Source organism: Mizuhopecten yessoensis, unplaced genomic scaffold, assembly GCF_002113885.1.
Source record: "Mizuhopecten yessoensis strain PY_sf001 unplaced genomic scaffold, ASM211388v2 scaffold523, whole genome shotgun sequence".
In the NCBI taxonomy this organism is placed as follows: Eukaryota; Metazoa; Mollusca; class Bivalvia; order Pectinida; family Pectinidae; genus Mizuhopecten; species Mizuhopecten yessoensis.
Genome location: NW_018403589.1, coordinates 1,178,799 through 1,203,365, shown reverse-complemented (window position 1 = coordinate 1,203,365; position 24,567 = coordinate 1,178,799). Strand labels below are relative to the sequence as shown.

General features: G+C 36.5%; 2 protein-coding genes across 8 annotated transcripts in view; one reads left to right on the top strand and one right to left on the bottom strand.

Moving 5' to 3' along the window:
- Positions 1-24,567, top strand: part of LOC110450403 (CAD protein-like) — a 128,913-nt gene that overhangs the window by 49,126 nt on the left and 55,220 nt on the right. For all 5 annotated transcript variants that reach the window (XM_021497899.1, XM_021497910.1, XM_021497892.1 and 2 more), the window contains 6 exons: positions 9,021-9,171; positions 14,660-14,791; positions 15,261-15,494; positions 16,885-17,106; positions 17,515-17,703; positions 19,953-20,198. In XM_021497899.1, the coding sequence (XP_021353574.1) occupies positions 9,021-9,171; positions 14,660-14,791; positions 15,261-15,494; positions 16,885-17,106; positions 17,515-17,703; positions 19,953-20,198 (1,174 nt within the window). The remainder of the gene's footprint in view (positions 1-9,020; positions 9,172-14,659; positions 14,792-15,260; positions 15,495-16,884; positions 17,107-17,514; positions 17,704-19,952; positions 20,199-24,567) is intronic.
- LOC110450426 overlaps positions 1-24,567 on the bottom strand; it is a 56,435-nt gene that overhangs the window by 29,497 nt on the left and 2,371 nt on the right. Inside the window, exon 2 of one of the 3 annotated variants that reach the window (XM_021497941.1) lies at positions 10,257-10,300. The exons of 1 other annotated variant lie outside the window; for it this stretch is intronic. The gene's annotated coding sequence lies outside the window, so the exon portion shown is untranslated. Of the gene's footprint in view, positions 1-4,357; positions 4,508-10,256; positions 10,301-24,567 lie in introns of those variants that run through there. One more of the 3 variants, XM_021497950.1, reaches the window with a different exon arrangement.

The following is a 24,567-nucleotide window of genomic DNA, read 5'->3' as shown; positions in this document are numbered from 1 at the left end:
GCTTCATCCTTTACGTGTTAGTGTATATATGGTATGCTGTGTACTATATTCATGGTTGTGATGCATTCGCCCACATTGCTGAGGGTGCAAAGGGCGAAAATTAAAATGTGGCAAAAATTTCTAGATACACAGTATATTAATTGTTAACAGACAGGAATTAATCAAAAATGTTATTTACCCTAAAATGTTACCTAAATTACCCTAAATGTTACTAACCATAAATTTTACTTAACTAACTCTAAATGATACGTATCTAACCATAAATATTACTTACCATAGAATTAATGATAAATGTTTCCTGACTTACCATAAATGTTACTTACCATAGAATAAATGATAAATGTTGCGTGACTTACCAAAAATATTACTTACCATAGAATTAATGATCAATGTTACCTGACTTACCAAAAATATTACTTACTATAGAATTAATGATAAATGTTACCTGACTAACCATTAATGTTACTTACCATAGAATTAATGATAAATGTTGCGTGACTTACCATAAATGTTACTTACCATAGAATTAATGATAAATGTTGCGTGACTTATCATAAATGTTACTTACCATATTATTAATGATAAATGTTACTTAACTTCCCATAAATGTTACTTACAATAGAATTTATGATAAATATTGCGTGACTAACCATAAATGTTACTTACCATAGAATTAATGGTAAGTGTTACGTGACTCACCCTAAATATTACTTACCATATAATCAATGATAAATGTTACTTAACTTGCCATAAATGTTACTTCTATAAATGTAACTTACACAAAATGTTACTGACTATACAGTCATGTTACTTGCCATCACTTACCATAGGAATAAATGATAAATTTTACTTACCATTACCCTAAATGTTTCTTAACTTACCTTAAATGTTACTAACTATAGATGTTACCAAAGGATTCATAATAAATGTTACTTACCAATTATATTACTTAACTTACCATAAATGTTACTTGACTTACCAGAAATGTTACTTCACTAACTCTAAATGGTACTTACCCTAAATGTTACTTAACTTATCCCCAATGTTACGAACTATAAATGTAGCATACCATAGGATTTATGGTCAATGTTGCATGACTAACCGTAAATGTTACTTACCATATAATTAGGGCCCGTATCGGAGATACGGGTGCCCTATAGTAATCACTCTGTCTGTCTGTCTGTCCGTCCACAAATTTTGTTCCTGGCTGATAACTTTGGTATTTATTGACCGATGTATATGAAATTTAGTCAAGATGTTCAGTTCACAAAAATACACATTAAGGTAAAAAGTCAAGGTCAAAGAACAAGGTCATTAGGTTTAAATGTCAAGGTCAAATTTTGCATCTTTTCACTGATGAACATTTTGTTATGACATGATGAAGCAAAGTTGATCAGAATTGAACAAGGGGTCAACCTGACCAAATGTCAAGGTCATTGGGTCAAAGGTCAAGGTTAAATTTTGTATCTTTTCACTGGTGAACATTTTGGTATGAGACTTAGAGGCAATGATGCTCAGAATTAAACAAGGAGTCAACTGACCAAAGGTCAAGGTCACTTTGTCAAAGGTCACGGTCAAATTTTGTATCTTTTCCCTGATGAACATTTTGTTATGACTTTATGAAGCAAAGTTGGTTGGAATTTAACAAAGAGTCAACTGACTTAAGGTCAAGGTCACTCGGTCAAAGGTCAAGGTAAAATTTAGTAGCCTTTCACTAATGAGCATTTTATGACATGAAGCAAAGTTGTTTGGATTAAACAAAGAGACACACTGAGGTAAAAAGTTGAGGTCAAAGGTTAAGGTCATTAGATTCAAAGGTCAAGGTTCAATTTTGTATCTTTTCACTGGTGAACTTTTTGTTTTGACATGATGAAGCAAAGTTGATCAGAATTAAACAAGGTGTCAACCTGACCAAATGTCAAGGTCATTGGGTCAAAGGTCAAGGTTAAATTTTATATCTTTTCACTGGTGAACATTTTGGTATGACACTTTGAAGCAATGTGGCTCAGAAATAAACAAGGAGTCAATTGACCAAAGGTCAAGGTCACTTTGTCAAAGGTCACGGTCAAATTTTGTATCTTTTCCTTGATGAACATTTTGTTATGACTTTATGAAGCAAAGTTGGTCGGAATTTAACAAAGAGTCAACTGACTTAAGGTCAAGGTCACGGTAAAATTTTGTATTTTTTTGCTGGTGAATATTTCATTATGACACTTTGAAGCAATGTTTGTGGGAATTAAACAACGCGTCATTCTTGATTATGGAGGATATATTGCCACAAGACGGGGCCCTTACTGACCTGTCAGTGTTTTAGTTAATGATTAATGTTACGTGAATAACCATAAATGTTACGTAACTTACCCTAAAGGTTACTTAGCTTATCCCCAATGTTACGAACTATAAATGTAACATACCATAGGATTTATGATAAATGTTAGTTAGCATTAATATTACTTAACTTACCCAAAATGTTACTAGACTTACCATAAATATTACTTGACTTACCAGAAATGTTACTTAACTAACTCTAAATGTTACTTACCCTTAATGTTACTTTACTTATCCTAAATGTTACCAACTATAAATGTAACATACCATAGGATTTATGATAAATGTTAGTTAGCATTAATATTACTTCACTTCCCCAAAATGTTACTAGACTTACCATAAATATTAGTTGACTTACCAGAAATGTTACTTAACTAACTCTAAATTTTACTTTCCCTTAATGTTACTTTACTTATCCTAAATGTTACCAACTATAAATTTAAAGTACCTTTTACTTAACTGTTACTTAACTTACTAAAAATGTTACTTAACTAACTGTAAATGTTTCTTACCCTTAATGTTACTTTACATATCCTAAATGTTACAAACTATAAATGTAACATACCTTTTGCTTAACTTTTACTTAACTTACTAAAAATGTTACTTAACTAACTGTAAATGTTTCTTACCCTTAATGTTACTTTACATATCCTAAATGTTACCAACTATAAAAGTAACATACCTTTTACTTAACTTACTAAAAATGATACTTAACTAACTGTAAATGTGACTTACCCTTAATGTTACTTTACTTATCCTAAATGTTACCACCTATAAATGTAACATACCTTTTAATTAACTTTTACTTAACTTACTAAAAATGTTACTTAACTAACTGTAAATGTTTCTTACCCTTAATGTTACTTTACATATCATAAATGTTACCAACTATAAATGTAACATACCATATGATTTATGATAAATGTTACTTACCATTAATATTACTTAACTTACCAGAAATGTTACTTAACTGTAAATGTTACTTACCCTTAATGTTACTTTACTTATCCTAAATGTTACCAACTATAAATTTAAAGTACCTTTTACTTAACTGTTACTTAACTTACTAAAAATGTTACTTAACTAACTGTAAATGTGACTTACCCTTAATGTTACTTTACTTATCCTAAATGTTACCAACTATAAATTTAAAGTACCTTTTACTTAACTGTTACTTAACTTACTAAAAATGTTACTTAACTAACTGTAAATGTGACTTTCCCTTAATGTTACTTTACTTATCCTAAATGTTACCAACTATAAATTTAAAGTACCTTTTACTTAACTGTTACTTAACTTACTAAAAATGTTACTTAACTAACTCTAAATGTTACTTACCCTTAATGTTACTTTACTTATCCTAAATGTTACCAACTATAAATGTAACATACCTTTTACTTAACTTTTACTTAACTTACTAAAAATGTTACTTAACTAACTGTAAATGTTACTTACCCTTAATGTTACTTTACTTATCCTAAATGTTACCAACTATAAATGTAACATACCTTTTACTTAACTTACTTAAAATGTTACTTAACTAACTCTAAAAGTTACTTACCCTTAATGTTACTTTACTTATCCTAAATGTTACCAACTATAAATGTAACATACCTTTTACTTAACTTTTACTTAACTTACTAAAAATGTTACTTAACTAACTCTAAATGTTACTTACCCTTAATGTTACTTTACTTATCCTAAATGTTACCAACTATAAATGTAACATACCTTTTACTTAACTTTTACTTAACTTACTAAAAATGTTACTTAACTAACTGTAAATGTTTCTTACCCTTAATGTTACTTTACTTATCCTAAATGTTACCAACTATAAATGTAACATACCTTTTACTTAACTTTTACTTAACTTACTAAAAATGTTACTTAACTAACTGTAAATGTTTCTTACCCTTAATGTTACTTTACTTATCCTAAATGTTACCAACTATAAATGTAACATACCTTTTACTTAACTTTTACTTAACTTCCTAAAAATGTTACTTAACTAACTCTAGATGGTACTTACCATACATGCTACTAGCCATAAAAGGTTTTATAAGCATAACTTGAAGTAATCAATTAATCAATCACTTTTTCATGAGAACTTGATGTGTGTATTCCATGAGTTTACTCCATTAGCTGGGTAACCATACACCACACTGAACTGTTTTACGGACGTTGCGACAGTGTACATGTACTTAAAGTGTATAAAACCTTCAAGTGTATAAAACCTAGAAATTATTTATTTTATTATATGAACTATGTACTTCTGTTATATAATTTTGTGGCAGGTATTATTTGTGTATTTAAAAGAACATTAGCATTGTGCATGTCCTACACAGAATTATTAGATAAAAGGATCTGACAACTAATACGGTCCCTATAGTAGATGACCAGTGAACCAGTTATATCCCTTTGTAATTTATTGACACAATTCCAGGAATGAGGTAATATAATTACTTAGTGGAATTTTTCAGTGTGATATTCTGCTTGATTACATGTACATACATATTTGCGAAAAGTCCCAAACAGGTCTGTATGATGTAATGCTTACTTTTGTGTTCATTATAAAGATAATTACATTCATACTGCTGTCAATATGTGTCTGGACTAGCTACCTTACTACTGTTCAGAACTTGTCAGTGTAGGTAAATAGAATGATTACACAGTATAAGTGGAATTTTTTTGCCAAGTAGAATTGCTCGCATTTTTTCTTTGACTAAATTAGCAGGAAAACATCTTCTACACGCTAATCTTTATTTATCGATTATAGGTATATAGAATATGTCGATTTCAAAACCATTGCCAGCCCAAAATGTTCAACTCGCAATCAGTTTGAAGAGTAACAAGGTCCACATTTCTATACATGAGAATTTCCACTTATGCAGTACTTGAGCAGAACTTAAACAGTTTTATGAGTACACATATATAGATACTGTACAGTGTAGGTTAAAAGGTATTATATTCTCTTTGTATGGTAGATATAAGAAAAGTAAAAAAATCAGAAACGCATAGATCTGTAAAGCTACGTCAGCACTTCCATCATCAAACTTCAGAAGCTTTTCTCAAGATTGATAATGAAAGTGTAAATGCTTTACAGATATTTGTTTTGATTTCTTAACTGTTTAGGTTACCTATGACCATAGGTCATGGTAACCTATTGTGATAGCCTTTTTGTCCGTTGTCGTGCGTTAACTTTTCCTTGTGAACACGATAACTTCACTAAATGTTAACTGAGTTTGATGAAACTTTGTATGCAGTTATATATCAATAAGATCTCGGACGAGTTCGAAAAATTGGAATTATTGGACAGTAGCTTACAGAGTTATTGCCCTTCGTAATATTATTATTATTGGACCTTGTGAACACGATAACTTGAGTAAATGTTAACCAAGTTTGATGAAACTTTGTATGCAGCCATATATCAATAAGATCCTGGACTCTAAATGGGAATTATTCGACAGTAACTTACAGAGTAATTGCCCTTTGTAATAATATTATTATTGGACCTTGTGAACATGATTACTTAAGTAATTATCAACCAAGTTTAATGAAACTTTGTATGCGGCCTTATATCAATTAGATCTCGGATAAGTTGGAAAATGGGAATTATTTGACAGTAACTTACAGAGTTATTGCCCTTTGTAATAATATTATTACACTTTTTTGTATTGGACCTTGTGTTCACGATAACTTAAGTAAATATCAATTAAGTTTGTTGAAACTCTGTATGTAGCCTTATATCAATAAGATCTCGGATGAGTTTGAAACTGGGAATTATTTGACAGTAACTTACAGAGTTATTGGCCTTTGTAATAATATTATTATTGGACCTTGTGAACACGATAACTTGAATAAATGTTGACGGAGTTCAATGAAACTTTGTCCGGTAATTATTTGAAGGTAACCTGCAGAGTTATTGCCCTTTGTCATTATATTATTATTTGTCCCTGTGATGTTAATTGACATTACACATGTAAATTCATGTGTACACCTTTTTTTCATTCATGACGCATTTTTGCTACTATCAAGGTGCTATTAAAATTTTGTGCCTTATTTAATAAATCATTGATTTACGCTTTTACTTGTTTCTTTTAACCAAGAACAGAAGACATACAGTTACCAAGTTTGGGTCAAAATTGGAGTCACACCCATTTATTTCACTTATCGTGTTCACAGGGTCCACCAATAATAGAATTACCAAGGGGAATTACTATGTAAGTCAAATTGGTCCGGTATTCAAACTCATCCAAGATCTCATTGATACAAAGCTGCATACAAAGTTTCATCAAAATCGGTTCATATTTACTGAAGTTATTGTGTTCACAAAGAAAAATTAATGGACGATGCAGCAAGGTCACGAATTGGCCATGGATGACAGTCCTAATTTGAATCGGATGTCAGGTGACAGTTAAGGCCCATGGGCCTCTTGTATATATATATATGTTTATATATGTGGGTCAACGAAGTTATATTAACGATAGCTTCACTGGATCCTTGTAAACATATGTTTGTAGGATATGAATTACTTAGAATGTTATATATGGGGCAATGTAGTAATTCTAACAGTGTAGACAATATGATGTTGTCGTCAAATTTTCGGAGCAATCGGCTCCTTTATCGAGACACAGAATATTTTGTAAAAGCTGGGGGGGTTTTTGTTTTCAAAATATTTTAGTTATACCCTATTATGTTTCTAATATTGCTTTTAGCTCACCTGCCTGAAAAGCAAGTGACCTTATGCAGTGGCGCAGCGTCCATCGTCCGGCGTCAATAATTTACTTTAAACAACTTCTTCTCAATAACCAAAAGGCCTAGTGTGATTATATTGGGCCTGTAGCATGCTAGGATGAAGGGCTACCAAGTGTGTTCAAATGAATGACATTGACCCACTTTCAAGGTCACAGGGGTCAAATGTGTTAAAATCTTCAAACAACTTCTTCTAAATAACCAAAAGGCCCAGGGAACTGATATTGGGCCTGTAGCATGCTAGGATGAAGGGCTACCAAGTTTGTTCAAATGAATGACTTTGACATACATTCAAGGTCACAAGGGTCAAATGTGTTAAAATCTTCAAACGACATCTTCTCAATAACCAAAAGGCACAGGGTACTGATATTGGGCCTGTTGCATACACGGATGAAGGGCTATCAAGTTTGTTCAAATGAATGACCTTGACCCACTTTCAAGGTCACGGGTCAAATGTGTTAAAATCTTCAAACGTCTTCTTCTGAATAACCAAGAGGCCTAGGATGATGATATTTGGCCAGTAACATGCTGGGATGAAGGACTACCAAGTTTGTTCAAATGAATGACTTTGACATATATTCAAGGTCACAGGGGTCAAATATGTTTTAATCTTTATATGACTTGTTCTGAATAACCAAAAGGTCCAGGGTACTGATATGTCCTTGTTCGACATTCAAGGTCATATGTTTAAATCTTTTAATAGGTTCTTATGAATCAAACACTGATATTCTGCCTGTAGCTGTATTTTAGTCCACTTTTAAGATGACAAGTGTGAGATTAATACCAGGTGAGCGATTCAGGCCCATTGGGCCTCTTGTTATGTAATGTTTATGTTTTTTGTTTTTTCTGTGTCTCGATAAAGGAGCCGATTGCTCTGAAAATTTGACATCATGTTGTCTACACTGTAAGAATTACTTTCTTGCCCCATATATATTATATGGATATACTAGTGGTTGTTCAAGTCATAATGGAGTCAGTATTAACTTCATGTTCTGAATGCAATGTACAGTATTTTGTTTCATCAGTGTCAATTTTTCAAAGGCAAGACAAAGTATAATGCCTTTACAAATTGTATTTTTGTGTTACTTATATATTACTGCAGCCTTGTTTGGACTTTACAGTAAAACTCGATATAACACCACTTGTTTCATTTGCCACCTTGCTTACAGGCAACATATTACAAGGTTCTTTTCTCTGTTTCCTTCAATACATTGCCACACCCCTTTATAGGGTAATGCCAAAATTTCAAATGGTGGCAGTATGCTGAGATATTGGCAGTGTTTTGAGGTTATTGGCAGTATGCTGAGGTTATTTGCAGTATTCTGAGGTTATTGGTAGTATGCTGAGGTTATTGGCAGTATGCTGAGGTTATTGGCAGTATGCTGAGGTTATTGGCAGTATGCTGAGGTTATTGGCGGTATGCTGAGGTTATTGGCAGTATGCTTAGGTTATTGGCAGTATAATGAGGTTATTGGCAGTATAATGAGGTTATTGGAAGTATGCTATGGTTATTGGCGGTATGCTATGGTTATTGGCGGTATGCTGAGGTTATTTGTAGTATGCTGAGGTTATTTGCTGTATGCTGAGGTTATTTGCAGTATGCTATGGTTATTGGAAGTATGCTATGGTTATTGGCGGTATGCTGAGGTTATTTGTAGTATGCTGAGGTTATTGGTTGTATGCTGAGGTTATTTGCAGTATAATGAGGTTATTGGCAGTATAATGAGGTTATTGGCAGTATAATGAGGTTATTGGCAGGTTAATGAGGTTATTGGCAGTATAATGAGGTTATACTTTATATCACTGTACTGTAACCACAGAACCAGACCTCCTCTATTGTACCCACAGTCTCCTTGCCCCTACAGAACCACTACAGTATATGTTATTAATGAATCACAATTTTCTGGGACTAATATGCTGACGATCTTTTCTCCCTGTAGCCCCTCGTTGTCCGAGCGTTTGTACATGACCCTACAGACTCCGGTAACAGTTCCCCCTCCGCTGACCATGCGCCCGAAAAAGGTGCTTATTCTGGGGTCTGGAGGCCTGTCTATAGGTCAGGCCGGAGAATTCGACTACTCAGGATCACAGGTAACTTCACTTTCATTTACTGTTTACAATGAAGCCTTCTTAATCCAAATTTAAGTCTTTCAAACTTTCTTCTGCAGGGGTTTATTTTCCTGAGTTGTCGGCCAAATTACTTTCCTGGGTTTTTGGCAAAAACAATTTTCACCGCCGATATCAGTTTGTGCACCCTTCTCACAAAGATAACGAAATTGTTTTGTTTTTACAACCATTATCCTCCCTCAACTGACTACAAAATGTGCAATTCAATTATAATGATATTGTTGTTCCTTCACTTGACAATTATCATTGCAAGGATTTTCTGCTTTTCCTTGTGAACTGAACAGAAACCATTTATATGGTATTTCAATCTATTTTTTCAGCACTTCTTGAAGGAGGAGCCTGATCTCCCATACTTACTCCTCCATTTTAGTCTGTTCTGATTAAGAAAATATATTCTTTTATACATGCTTTATCAGATACAATAGTCTTGCAATCTGACAAGTTTGTTTTCCAGTGTTTTACAAAAAAAGGAAAAAGAAGTTTTGTAGTTCTCCCTGGGTATTTGTCTGACAGTTATGTCACTTTTACAGCAACTGCCTCGGTCTACGTTTCGTTATCCAAATAAGTGCCCTCTTAAACCAATATTTCATTTGCCATGGGTGCTTACTACAGTGAATACGGTACTAGCCAACAACAATGAGGGAAAAAGTACTGTTTTGGTATCCAAATAAATCCCTCGTAAACCAATATTTCATGTGCCATTGGAGCTTACTACAGTGAATACGGTACTAGCCAGCAACAATTTGGGAAAAAGTACTGTTTTGGTATCCAAATAAATTCCCCTTAAACCAATATTTAACGTGCCATGGGTGCTTACTACAGTGAATACGGTACTAGTCAACAACAATTTGGGAAAAAGTACTGTTTTGGTATCCAAATAAATCCCTCTTAAACCAATATTTCATGTGCCATGGGTGCTTATTAGTAAGTTAGTTACTACAGTGAATATGGTACTTACTAACATCAGTTTGGCAAAAAGCATTATCACCTTAAATGTTCTTACTCCTATTTGTAAAATTATAGTATTATAGAAATAGTTCTGTACATACCTGCATATTGGTATTCGTCAATGTTAATCTCTGACTGCTGTTACCTGGAACATGATTCAGCTTTTTCAAAGTTTTTTTTTTTATTGAACAGACAACTGTGGTTATTTTTACTGAATTCAATACTCTACAATGTAAAAACCCATTGATCTGACGTAAGAAGTGCATTTAAAGGGTGCATGTGATACTCTATGATTGATTTTATCTGTGTGTCTCTGTCAAAGTCATCTTCATTGAAAGTATGTTTCTGCATAATTAGACGATCATACAACAGTTGTACCGTTGTATATGTTTTAACCAGTACAGCTAAACTGTAAACAGGCCTACCAGGAAACATATCCGATGTTTATATTGATTGTGGTTTCAACCATTCCATGTCATATACTGTGTGGAAGCCACACTTAGTTATTTAAAGGGCTGTACTATTGCACATTGACTAGTAGATAACAGGGACACTGAAAAATTCTGCTAGACCAACCTGTATTGTCATAGTAAAAGTTGGGTCGAACAGTATTGTCATTGTCCATATTGAAAACCTTCACCAGTCCTGACATGTAATTTTCTAGCTAACAGTATACATGCACACCTGATACTAAAACATCACATATATATATATATAGGTCCTGTAAAAACTTTTGTTTATTAGGGCCCCGTATCGGAGATACGGGTGCCCTATAGTAATCACACTGTCTGTCTGTCTGTCTGTCCGTCCGTCCGTCCACAACTTTTGTTCCTGGCTGATAACTTTGGTATTTATTGACCGATTTATACCATATTTTCACTGATGAACATAGTTATGACATGATGAAGCAAAGTTGATCAGAATTAAACAAGGAGTCAACTGACCAAAGGTCAGGGTCATTGGGTCAGTGGTCAAGGTCCCTGGGTCAAAGGTCAAATTTTGCAGCTTTTCACTAATGAGCATTTTATGACATAATGAAGAAAAGTTGGTCGGAATTAAACAAAGACACACTGAGGTTAAAAAGAATCAAGGTCAAGGTTAAGGTCATTGGGCTCAAAGGTCAAGGTCAAATTTTGCATCTTTTCACTGATGAACATTTTGTTATGACATTTTGAAGCAAAATTGGTTAGAATTTAACAAGGAGTCAACTGACTTAAGGTCAAGGTCACTGGGTCAATGTCAAGGTCAAATATTGTATCTTTTTCCTGATGAACATTTTCTTAATGTTTTTATGAAGCAAAGTTGATCAGAACTTAACACAGAGTCAACTGACCAAAGGTCCAGGTTACAGTGTCTGAAGGTTCAAGGTCAAGGTCAAGTTTTGTAATTTTTACTGATGAACATTTTGTTACTATGATATTATGAAGCAAAGTTGATCGGATTAAAGAATAAGTCAACTGACCAAAGATCAGGGTTACTGGGTTAAAGGTCAATGTCATTTGGGTCCAAAGGTCAAAGACAAAGTGGATCTCTGACTTTGACCCTGGCTCTTGATGGGGGAGAAATTTAAGGTGAAATAAAACAAATCAAAGCTAACAAATGGATATTGCATTGGTATTTACATTTCTGTAAGCCCTGCAAATATGGAGGTGGAAGGAAACAAGACTCGCATCATAGTACATGTAAGATGTATATTTTGCTTCCTTGCAATTATTTTTGAAGTCCAAATGTCAAACGTCAATCTCAGCTATATGGGCAGATTGCTTCTTGATGATTATGGGGGATATATTGCCACAAGATGGGGCCCTAACTGACCTGCCAGTGTTCTAGTTGTCTTTTGTTGTGCATCCATTCCTAAACAGTTAGCATTTTCAACTTCTTGAAAACTACAAAATCAATTAAAGATAATTTTGCAGGAGCCATCAATAATTAAAAACAAAACAGGGGTCTTTTGGGTGGGGACAAATGGGTAAAAATGGTAAAAATTGGAACAGTCTCTTCATACCATTATATCCCTAAGATAAATTTCATTCGGGGGTGGGGGTTACAGTACTGCTGCTTATACAAAGCCCCTAAGGCAAAGTGAACTTATGTTGTTTGATGTTGCATCAGTCCAGTGTCAACAGGTATTTTGCTTTAAACAACTTCTTCTAAATAACCAAGAATCCTAGAGTGATGATATTTAGGGAGTTGCATGCCGTGATGAAAGGCTATAAAGTTTATGTGAATGAATGACACCTTGACTCACTTTCAAGGCCACAGGTGTCAAATGTGTTAAACTTTTAAACAATTGCCTCTGAACAACAAAAGGCCAGGGGTGATGATATATAAGGATTTACCTTCATTTTGATGGCATATACATGTACGTTAGCATGAACGTATTCATCATGGAGCACCTTATGTCAACAGTACAAACTGAGAATGACTTTGCTGTTGTTGTGTCAATGTATTAGAGCGATGGTCAGTTAGTGTAGTAGGTACAGAAAAGCACAAATAGTTTAACGAGGAGGGAAATGGGTTTACAGAAAAGAAAAAAAAAAAAAAAAAAAAAAAAAAAAAAAAAAAAAAAAAAAAAAAAAAAAAAAAAAAAAAAAAAAAAAAAAAAAAAAAAAAAAAAAAAAAAAAAAAAAAAAAAAAAAAAAAAAAAAAAAAAAAAAAAAAAAAAAAAAAAAAAAAAAAAAAAAAAAAAAAAAAAAAAAAAAAAAAAAAAAAAAAAAAAAAAAAAAAAAAAAAAAAAAAAAAAAAAAAAAAAAAAAAAAAAAAAAAAAAAAAAAAAAAAAAAAAAAAAAAAAAAAAAAAAAAAAAAAAAAAAAAAAAAAAAAAAAAAAAAAAAAAAAAAAAAAAAAAAAAAAAAAAAAAAAAAAAAAAAAAAAAAAAAAAAAAAAAAAAAAAAAAAAAAAAAAAAAAAAAAAAAAAAAAAAAAAAAAAAAAAAAAAAAAAAAAAAAAAAAAAAAAAAAAAAAAAAAAAAAAAAAAAAAAAAAAAAAAAAAAAAAAAAAAAAAAAAAAAAAAAAAAAAAAAAAAAAGGTAAATATCACGGAAACAACTAATCAATCTAGGTTAACAATTCTGTGTGCAATTATTTCACTACAGATTAAGATTAGAGCAAAAAGGATAGAGTAAGGGCAGGGACATAATATAAAGCAAGAGCGGGGACATAGAATAGAACAAGAGCAGGGACATATTATAGAGCAAGAGCAGGGACATAAAATAGAGCAAGAGCAGGGACATATTATACAGCAAGAGCAGGGACATATTATAGAGCAAGGGCAGGGACATAAGATATAGTAAAAGTAGGGACATAAGATAGAGTAAGGGCAGGGACATATTATAGAGCTAGAGCAGGGACATAAAATAGAGCAAGAGCAGGGACATATTATAGAGCAAGAGCAGGGACATAAGATAGAGCAAGGGCAGGGACATAAGATAGAGCAAGAGCAGGGACATATTATAGAGCAAGGGCAGGGACATAAGATAGAGCAAGGGCAGGGACATAAGATAGAGTAAGGGCAGGGACATAAGAAAGAGCAGGCACATAAGATAGAGCAAGGACAGGCACATATTATAGAGCAAGGGCAGGCACATAAGATAGAGCAAGGACAGGCACATATTATAGAGCAAGAGCAGGGACATAAGATAGAGCAAGGACAGGGACATTAGATAGAGGAAGGGCAGGGACATAAGATAGAGCAAGGGCAGGGACATATTATAGAGCAAGGGCAGGCACATAAGATAGAGCAGGCACATAAGATAGAGCAAGGACAGGCACATATTATAGAGCAAGGACAGGCACATAGGATAGAGCAAGGGCAGGCACATAAGATAGAGCAAGGGCAGGCACATAAGATAGAGCAGGCACATAAGATAGAGCAAGGACAGGCACATATTATAGAGTAAGGACAGGGACATAAGATAGAGCAAGGGCAGGGACATTAGATAGAGGAAGGGCAGGCACATAAGATAGAGCAAGAGCAGGCACATAAGATAGAGCAAGAGCAGGGACATAAGATAGAGGAACGGCAGGCACATAAGATGGAGCAAGGGCAGGGATATAAGATAGAGCAAGGGCAGGGACATAAGATAGAGGAAGGGCAGGGACATAAGATAGAGGAAGGGCAGGGACATAAGATAGAGTAAGGGCAGGGACATAAGATAGAGCAAGGGCAGGAAAAACATATATTCCAAGAATAGACCAATATTGGGCAAGAAAAGATCTCTATTTCTGTCATCAACATGCAACTTCTAGGCTTCCTGATTTTCAGGAAAATATGCTACCTGACAAACAGTCTTTGAAATAGTATGTTTATGATAAAAGTAACCATGGTGACCTTTGTAACCTTGGTTACTTAGATGTCTGTAAATTATACCCACACTTGGTGTACTGTAGCAGTGCGCTATTCTTTATTGTACCTAAGTTGTAAGTCTAAGACCAAAGGTCACTTGACTCATATGATGTATACAAATTGAAACCTTTGTGTCACTATTGATTAAATTTTGTTTTTGAGGCATTAAAAGCTCTTCGGGAGGAGCGAATCACAACTGTGCTAATCAACCCAAATATCGCCACAGTTCAGACATCTAAAGGAATGGCTGACAAGACCTACTTCCTGCCCATCACTCCCCACTACGTCACACAGGTACAGTAAACTGCTGACAAGATACCTTATTTTGACCTAATGAAGGTGCATGTCCTAATAGGGGTAAAAAACAAGCAGGGTACTGGGTTATACCAGTCATCTAGAATATTTCAGGGGTACTTGGAAATAATTCATAAAAAGTAGCATTACACTGAAAATTCACATAATGATTAATTCCTGAATGCATTAAAGATCTATGCATACCTCGTTAACTGTTAGTTTATAATCTGTAGCAGAAAAGTCCAGATAATGCTACTTAATAAGAGCCCCCTCAAGCGGGCATCCAAATCCGTTCCTCAAGTTAGATGCTTGGCAAAATTACTGTCAAATCAAAGAGGCTTCATCAAATATTTACCATACAACTTAATTCATATTGGAAGCAAATTTGTGGTGAATTCTTGTTAACAAACTAAAATGAACTAACTTGATGGAGAATAAAGTGATCTTACCAAGTGTATTACTATAACAGGTGATCAGGAATGAACGACCAGATGGCGTTCTCCTGACTTTTGGAGGTCAAACTGGACTTAACTGTGGTGTCCAACTGAATAAACTAGGGACACTAGAGAAGTTTGGGGTCAAGGTTCTAGGAACTCAGGTCGAGTCAATCCTGTGGACAGAGGATCGCAAAGTGTTTGCAGACAAAATGGCTGAGATCAATGAACATGTAGCTCCAAGCGAGGCTGCCTACACCACAGAACAGGTGAGTCGTACAGGACCTGTTAACTAGGTAAAACTTAGTCTACAACACAGAGCAGGTGATTTGTAAAGGACCTGTTACCTAGGTATAACTTAGTCTACAGCACAAAGCAGGTGAGTCGTACAAGACCTGTTAACTAGGTATAACTTAGTCTACAACACAGAGCAGGTGATTTGTGCAAGACCTGTTAACTAGGTATAACTTAGTCTCCAACACAGAGCAGGTGATTTAGACAAGACCTGTTATTTACGTCTAACTTAGTCTACAACAAAGAGCAGGTGATTTGTACAAGCCCTGTTACCTAGGTAAAACTTAGTCTACAACACAGAGCAGGTGATTTGTACAAGACCTGTTATTTAGGTATAACTTAGTCTACAACACAGAGCAGGTGATTTGTACAAGACCTGTTAACTAGGTATAACTTAGTCTACAACACAGAGCAGGTGAGTTGTACATGACCTGTTAACTAGGTATAACTTAGCCTACAACACAGAGCAGGTGATTTGTACAAGACCTGTTAACTAGGTATAACTTAATTTACAACACAGAGCAGGTAAGTTGTACATGACCTGTAAACTAGGTATAACTTAATCTACAACACAGAACAGGTGAGTTTTAAAGGACCTGTTAACTAGGTATAACTTAGTCTACAGCACAGAGCAGGTGAGTTGAACAGGAGCTGTTAACTAGGTATAACTTAGTCTACAGCACAGAGCAGGTGAGTTGTACATGACCTGTTAACTAGGTATAACTTAGTCTACAACACAGAGCAGGTGAGTCATATAGACCTGTTAATTAGGTAAAACTTAGTCTACAACACAGACAGGTGAGTTGAACAGGACCTGTTAACTAGGTATAACTTAGTCTACAACACAGAGCAGGTGAGTTGAACAGGACCTGTTAACTAGGTATAATTTGTTATCCAATCCCTGTCTATGTTTACAATGAAATGGGGTCTAAACCTATTACTCTGAACAGTCACTGCTGTAGTGAAGAATTTGTTTCCTATTCATGATCAGATGTAGACCTGGAATAAATATCTTATTTGGAATTAATAAAAAACTGATTGGAAAATATATGAAAGTAACCGACACTAGGGACAGGTATAGGATTTGTTTATCATTTTTACTTCATTAATAGAAAAAACGAAAATTTACTGTAAAAACGGAAGCTTTTGTTGTGACCTTGAAATGATAGCAATGTGGAGATTTTTTTACATTTTGCAATGGTTCTTATATATATTTATCTATATTAATTCAAACATGGATATTTTCGCTCAAATTTACTTAACACACGAAACGTAACCATTTCCACATCAATTACAGTACTTTACTGTAAAACTGGAAATAGCTGGTATCTAGATCTGGTATGGAATATGATATCTGTATTCTAGGTTGTACAAGCTGCTGAGCGTCTGGGGTATCCGGTGCTGATCCGGGCAGCCTTCGCGCTGGGCGGACTAGGTTCTGGTTTTGCTGACAATAGAGAAGAGCTCCTGACATTGGCTAACTCTGCCTTCGCTCACACCAGTCAGATCCTGATCGATAAATCACTCAAAGGCTGGAAGGAAGTGGAATACGAGGTGGTCCGGGATGCCTTTGACAACTGTATCACTGTAAGTCCTATTGTGTACCTACTATTTACCAAGGGAGACAATTTGCATCAGTCAGTTTCTGGTCAGTCAGTCATCTTCAGTTATTCTTAAAAATTATGGCACCAATTTTGATGATGAAGTTTTCTTTCTCTCGTGCTCATCATTGAACAGTTGAATTTCAATTAATCACTTTAGTTTTAAAAAAGACATCAACACATGTACCATGTTAAATTATTAGCCTTTTGTGACTCGAGAAGATATCAAACATGTTGGTGATGTATATATAGAAGTAAATGCCGCACCATTGACCTCCTATTCTTTAAACTTTACTGCACCTTTATCTGTTTTCAATTTGCTTCGTTAGACGGTGGCAGTGGCTAGGAATTTCACGTTAACTATGACTGCTATTTTGTTGGATTTGTTTTGCAGGTGTGTAATATGGAGAATGTTGATCCACTCGGGATCCATACTGGGGAGTCAATAGTGGTGGCTCCTAGTCAGACTCTCACCAACACCGAGTACAACATGCTTCGCTCCACTGCTATCAAGGTCATACGCCACCTCCAGGTCGTAGGGGAATGTAACATACAATACGCCCTCAACCCGGAGTCAAACCAGGTAAACAATCTTACAATACGCCCTCAACCCGGAGTCAAACCAGGTAATTAATCATTGATACAATACGCCCTCAACCCAGAGTCAAACCAGGTAATTAATCATTGATACAATACACCCTCAACCCAGAGTCAAACCAGGTAAACAATCTTACAATACGCCCACAAACCAGAGTCAAACCAGGTAAACAATCATACAACACGCCAACAACCCAGAGTCTAACCAGGTAAACAGTAATACAATATGCCCTCAACCCAGAATCTAACCTGGTAAACAGTTATACATCACGCCCTCAGCCCAGAGTCTAACCAGGTAAACAGTAATACAATATGCCCTCAACTCAGAATCTAACCTGGTAAACAGTTATACATCACGCCCTCAGCCCAGAGTCTAACCAGGTAAACAGTAATACAATATGCCCTCAACCCAGCCCATTCTAATTCATATACGCCCACAAACCAGAGTCAACCCAGGTAAACAATCTTACAATACCCCCACAACCCAGAGTCAAACCAGGTAACCAATCTTACAATACGCCCTCAACCCAGAGTCAAACCAGGTAAACATTGATACAATACGCCCTCAACCCAGAGTCAAACCAGGTAAACAATCTTACAATACGCCCACAACCCAGAGTCAAACCAGGTAAACAATATTACAATACGCCCACAACCCAGAGTCAAACCAGGTAAACATTGATACAATACGCCCTCAACCCGGAGTCAAACCAGGTAAACATTGATACAATACGCCCTCAACCTGGAGTCAAACCAGGTAAACAATCTTACAATACGCGCACAACCCGGAATCAAACCAGGTAAACAATCTTACAATACGCCAACAACCCGGAGTCAAACCAGGTAAACATTGCTACAATACGCCCTCAACCTGGAGTCAAACCAGGTAAACAATCTTACAATACGCCCACAACCCGGAGTCAAACCAGGTAAACATTGATACAATACACCAACAACCTGGAGTCAAACCAGGTAAACAATCATACAATATGCCAACAACCCAGAGTCAAACCAGGTAAACAATCTTACAATACGCCAACAACCCGGAGTCAAACCAGGTAAACATTGATACAATACACCCTCAACCTGGAGTTAAACCAGGTAAACAATCATACAACACGCCAACAACCCAGAGTCTAACCAGGTAAACATTCATATCATATACCCTCAACTCGGAGTCAAACCAGGTAATCAATCATACAATATGCCCTCAACCCAGAGTCAAAGCGGGTAAACAATCATACAATACGCTCACAACCCCGAGTCTAACCAGGTAAACATTCATATCATATACCCTCAACCCAGAGTCAAATTGGGTAAACATTGATACAATACGCCCTCAACCCGGAGTCAAAGCAGGTAAACAATCATACAATACGCCCACAACCCCGAGTCTAACCAGGTAAACATTCATATGATATACCCTCAACCCAAAGTCAAATTGGGTAAACATTGATACAATACTCCCTCAACCCAGAGTCAAACCAGGCAAACATTGATACAATATGCCCTCAACCTGGAGTCTAACCTGGTAAACAGTAATACAATGCACCCTCAACCCAGAGTCTAACCAGGTAAACAGTAATACAATGCACCCTCAACCCGGAGTCTAACCTGGTAAACAGTAATACAATGCACCCTCAGCCCGGAGTCTAACCAGGTAAGCAGTAATACAATGCACCCTCAACCCGGAGTCAAACCTGGTAAACAGTAATACAATGCACCCTCAACCCGGAGTCTAACCAGGTAAACAGTAATATAATATGCCCTCAACCTGGAGTCTAACCTGGTTAACAGTTATACAACACGCCCTCAGCCCGGAGTCTAACCAGGTAAACAGTAATACAATATGCCCTCAACCCAGAATCTAACCTGGTAAACAGTTATACATCACGCCCTCAGCCCAGAGTCTAACCAGGTAAACAGTAATACAATATGCCCTCAACCCAGAATCTAACCTGGTTAACAGTTATACAACACGCCCTCAGCCCGGAGTCTAACCAAGTAAACAATAATACAATACGCCCTCAACCCAGAGTCTAACCAGGTAAACAGTAATACAATTCGTCCTCAACCCAGAGTCTAACCTGGTAAACAGTAATACAATATGCCCTCAACCCGGAGTGTAACCAGGTAAACATTCATATAATATAATGAATTCAAAGCGAAAATACGATTGCTTTAAATACCAACTGTAGATGTGATTAATAACGATTCCTGACTTTTCCTTCACAGTACTACATCATCGAGGTGAACGCCCGTCTGTCGAGGAGCTCGGCCCTTGCCAGTAAAGCCACAGGCTATCCACTAGCCTACATTGCTGCCAAGCTTGCCTTGGGTATGTCCCTCTTGGATCTTCCAAACACAGTGACGAGCTCAAAGGACCATTTCACAACAGCCTGCTTTGAACCTAGCCTGGATTATTGTGTAGTGAAAATTCCTCGTTGGGACCTCAAGAAATTCTCCCGAGTATCAACAAAGGTAAGATCAGAATAATATCATACAAAAATGTATGTGCAAAGCACTGATAGAGTTTTGAACTTTTGAATGATATACTGTGCGTGTTAATCGCTGAAATTAGTTTTGGAACAGATCTGACCGATAATGTTTTAATGGTTAAAGCAGTGCTTTGGATATAAAAAAATTGTATCTGAAACTTCCAGATTGTAGTCATATTGGATTTTTTGTGAAATTGTAATGTTAAAGATTAATATTACTTTAATACTATTGTTAACCCTTACCACTCGGGAAACGTCTAAATGCGTTCTGTGCTGCCGATATTCTCCTACCGGAAACGTGTATGTGCGTTTTCAGACCTAGGTAACAATAACCATTATTCGGTTTGAAAGCGAGGCTCGGGAAGTGACGTATGCACACACAAATAGATTCTAGAGGGTTCCATGAGTATTCTGGTATCTGATTGGTTAGTTTATCGGTCATGAGGACTTTCCCAGGACAATCTAAATATACCTGAAGTTGAGTGACCTGTGCACTCGGAAAAACATGGCTGACGCTCAAAATGTTCTTGACGCCATTTTCGCGGATGATGATTCCAAAGCTGATTTCGACGGCTTCGATGAAGACGATGTTTTGGAAGATGTCGGAAATATTCTGCCAACGTTCGACATACCAGATCTCGACATTGATGAGGAGTTTGCGGCCGATATTCGCGGTGGACGGTCACGGGAAGCGAGTGACCCCCTCATCACTCCATTCACCGGTACACCCGGACTAAAGGTAAACATTGCTGACGCTGATATGACGCCGTACACATTCTTTAAGTTGTTCATGTGTGACACTGTATTTGACGAACTTTCCAACGAAACCAATCGGTACTATCAATAAACAGTGCAGCCAGACACATTATCTGTTCATTCTCGTTTGAGGGGGTGGTACGTTACAACACCTGAGGAAATCAAACAGTGGCTAGGGCTTATCATAATCACTGGCCTGGTAGACAAGCCGTACTTAGAGAAGTACTGGTCCGTGGAAACCGCGATTCAAACCCCCCTATTCACCAATATCATGCCCAGGGATAGGTTTTTTAACATTTTGACATGCTTTCATATAAATAACAATGACAATCTGATTCCAAGAGGAAATGATGTGTATGACCCAATTTTCAAAGTGCGGCCGCTGTATGAAGTCTCAAAAACAAAGTTCTTGACCACATACACGCCTTCAGAAAACCTGGCCCTTGATGAGGCAATGGTGCCCTGGAAAGGCAGGCTTGCCTTCAAACAATATATCCCAAATAAGCCTGACAGATTTGGAATAAAATTGTATGTTTTGTGCGAGTCGTCGTCGGGCTACATTTGTGGATACGATATTTACTCGGGTAAAGACTTTGACCCCAACCCGGATGCTGCACAACGCGGACACTCTAACAATGTTGTGATGGGTTTGATGAGGGGCTGCGATGTGTTGAATAAAGGCTACACGCTTTACACTGATAACTTTTATACAAGCCCGACATTGTTCTCAGAGTTGGAAGCGGAAGGGACCAGTGCCGCGGGGACAGTGCGGACAAATCGTAAAGAAATGCCCGTTGCCATAAAACAGGCCAACAATCTGAAGAAAGGAGAGGCCATTTACAGACAGAGGGATAGTCTGTTGGCAATGAAATGGAAAGAGAAAAAGGGACATGGTGATGCTTTCTACAAAGCACACACCAACTTTTACTCTGACAAACAGACTCGACCGCACAACACAGGAGCCCATCACTATCCCCACAGTCATTATGGACTACAACAAACATATGGGAGGTGTGGATCTGTCAGATCAGTTGTCCAAGTATTACACAATTTCAAGGAAAAGTATCAAATGGTGGAAAAAACTGGCTATGCATATAATCAACATGATGATCACCAACGCCTACATACTCTACACCAAAGTGAAAGTAGGAAAGAAACTATCTCAGTATGACTTCCGAAAAGACCTCGCGATGACACTCATCGGTCAGTTTGTGTCCCGATTGAGTCGGAAAGGAAGAAGGCCCAGTGGAGTCGTCCAAAACCGTCTGGCGGAAAGACATTTCCCTGAAATGATACCAGCACAGGAAAATTCCAAGAGGAAAAATCCTTGCAGGAAGTGTTGTGTATAACACTTACCCGGGCAAACGCTTTACGCCAGGTGTGTCAATGAAACGGAAGGAAACGTGTTACTGGTGTCCAGACTGTCAGAAGGCACTGTGTATTGGAGACTGTTTCCGTCGTTATCACACTCCTACAAACTTCATAACGCCACGAGCAGTGAAAGTGATTAGGGATGTATGCACACCTGTGTTGTGTACACCTGTGCTGTGTACTTACCTGCTAACGAGATATGGAAGTTTGAACTAAGTTGCCATTTAGTTGTGTTTCTGACTTTCAGCCGTTATCATACTCTTACAAACTACAAACAATGTATTGTATTTCTTCAAACTTTAATCCACAATGTATATAAACCCTATATCACTCACAAATATGAAGTTATGAAGAGACTAGCAAAACACAAGAAATACCTATTTTGGAGTTTTTACCTGTACAGGTAAATAATCAACGGTAGTACCTACTTCAAATTATTGAAAATAGGTAGCTGACATAACATATAGGTTTTGTATGGGTTTGAGGTACACAAATTCCAATTAACTTCGTTTCAAATTTTAATTAATTAAAGTTAAATTTAATCAAATTAATACAGTGGGAGGGTAATGTACATTGAAAAGTAATGGAGCGTGCAGAGGGTTAATTAATCATCTATGATATAAGATGTTGATTAAGAAAATTATCATAATGTTTTTCTCAAGAATCTACTGATCCTTTATGAGAAGGATTTTTAGGTCACCTGAGCTTTAGCTCCGTCGTCCATCGTCCATCGTCCGTTAACATTTTACAATTTCAACTTAAGCTGAAATTCTGGCAAAGTGATTTCATTAATATTTCATGGGAAGGTTACTGACATCTCCCTGACCAAGTGTTGTTATTTTTTGGGTCGATCAGGAATCCAATATGGCCGCCACGGCCGTCATTTTGAAAAACTATTTCAAACTTGAAGTCAAGTTCTGCTGGGCCGATTGAACTAAACGTTGGTAGGAATGATCGACTCATGGTCCTGACAAAGTGTTGTTATTTTTTGGGTTGATCAGAAATCCAATATGGCCGCCACGGCCGCCATTTTGAAAAACTATTTCAAACTTAAAGTCGAGTTCTGCTAGGCCGATTGAACTGAAACTTTGTAGGAATGATCGACTCATGATCCTGACAAAGTGTTGTTATTTTTCGGGTCGATCAGAAATCCAATATGGCCGCCATTTTGAAAAACTATTTCAAACTTAAAGTCAAGTTCTGCTAGGCCGATTGAACTGAAACTTTGTAGGAATGATCGACTCATGGTCCTGACAAAGTGTTGTTATTTTTCGGGTCAATCAGAAATCCAATATGGCTGCCACGGCCGCCATTTCGAAAAACTATTTCAAACTTAAAGTCAAGTTCTGCTAGGCCGATCTAACTGAAAATCGGTCTAGGAATGATCAGCTCATGGTCCTGAACAAGTTAACGTTATACTTAACAATTTTTTACTCAAATTGGTACATATTTCAACAACAAAAATAAATACTGTAGGACTCAGGTGACCGTTAAGGCCCATGGGCCTTTTGTTATTCGACCTACTGAGTCACTCAGTAGAGCCACTGCAATCATTATTCATGTGTCACATTTCTGACATCTCCTCAGAAAGTGTCGGTCATATTTTGATGAAATTTGTGGTTATCATCAGTTTGAGGTGGGGATCAGAATCTATACTGACACCCCAGGGGGCTAAGGGCAGGGCCATAAACGGGCACAGAGTGCAAAACATTTAAAAGACTTCTTCTGTGAAACTAACAGGTGGATTTTCACCAACTTTTGACAAAATGATGCGTAGATGATGGGGATCAGAATTTATTCTCAAAATAGAGGTTCACTTAGTGTGAAACCTTAAACAATCAATAACAGTCACATATTGGACTTCTCAGAAACTGTCAATCATATTTTGATGAAACTTGGTGGGGATCAAAATCTATACTTGAAATGAGATTGGGTTTCATTGGTCCTCTTTTTAGGTCACCTGAGCTTTGCTCAAGTGACCTATTCCAATCGCTTTTCGTCCGTCGTCGTCCGTCGTGCGTCGTGCGTCGTGCGTAAACTTTTACATTTTCAACTTCTTCTCAAGAACCAGTGGATGGATTTTTTTCAAACTTGGTCAGAATCATCCTTGGTAGATGAGGCTTCAAAATTGTAAAATTGGGATTCCTACCCCCACCCCTGGGGCCAGGGCGGGGCCCCAAAGGGAAAATTATCCAATATTTCAAAAATCTTCTTCTCCAGACTCA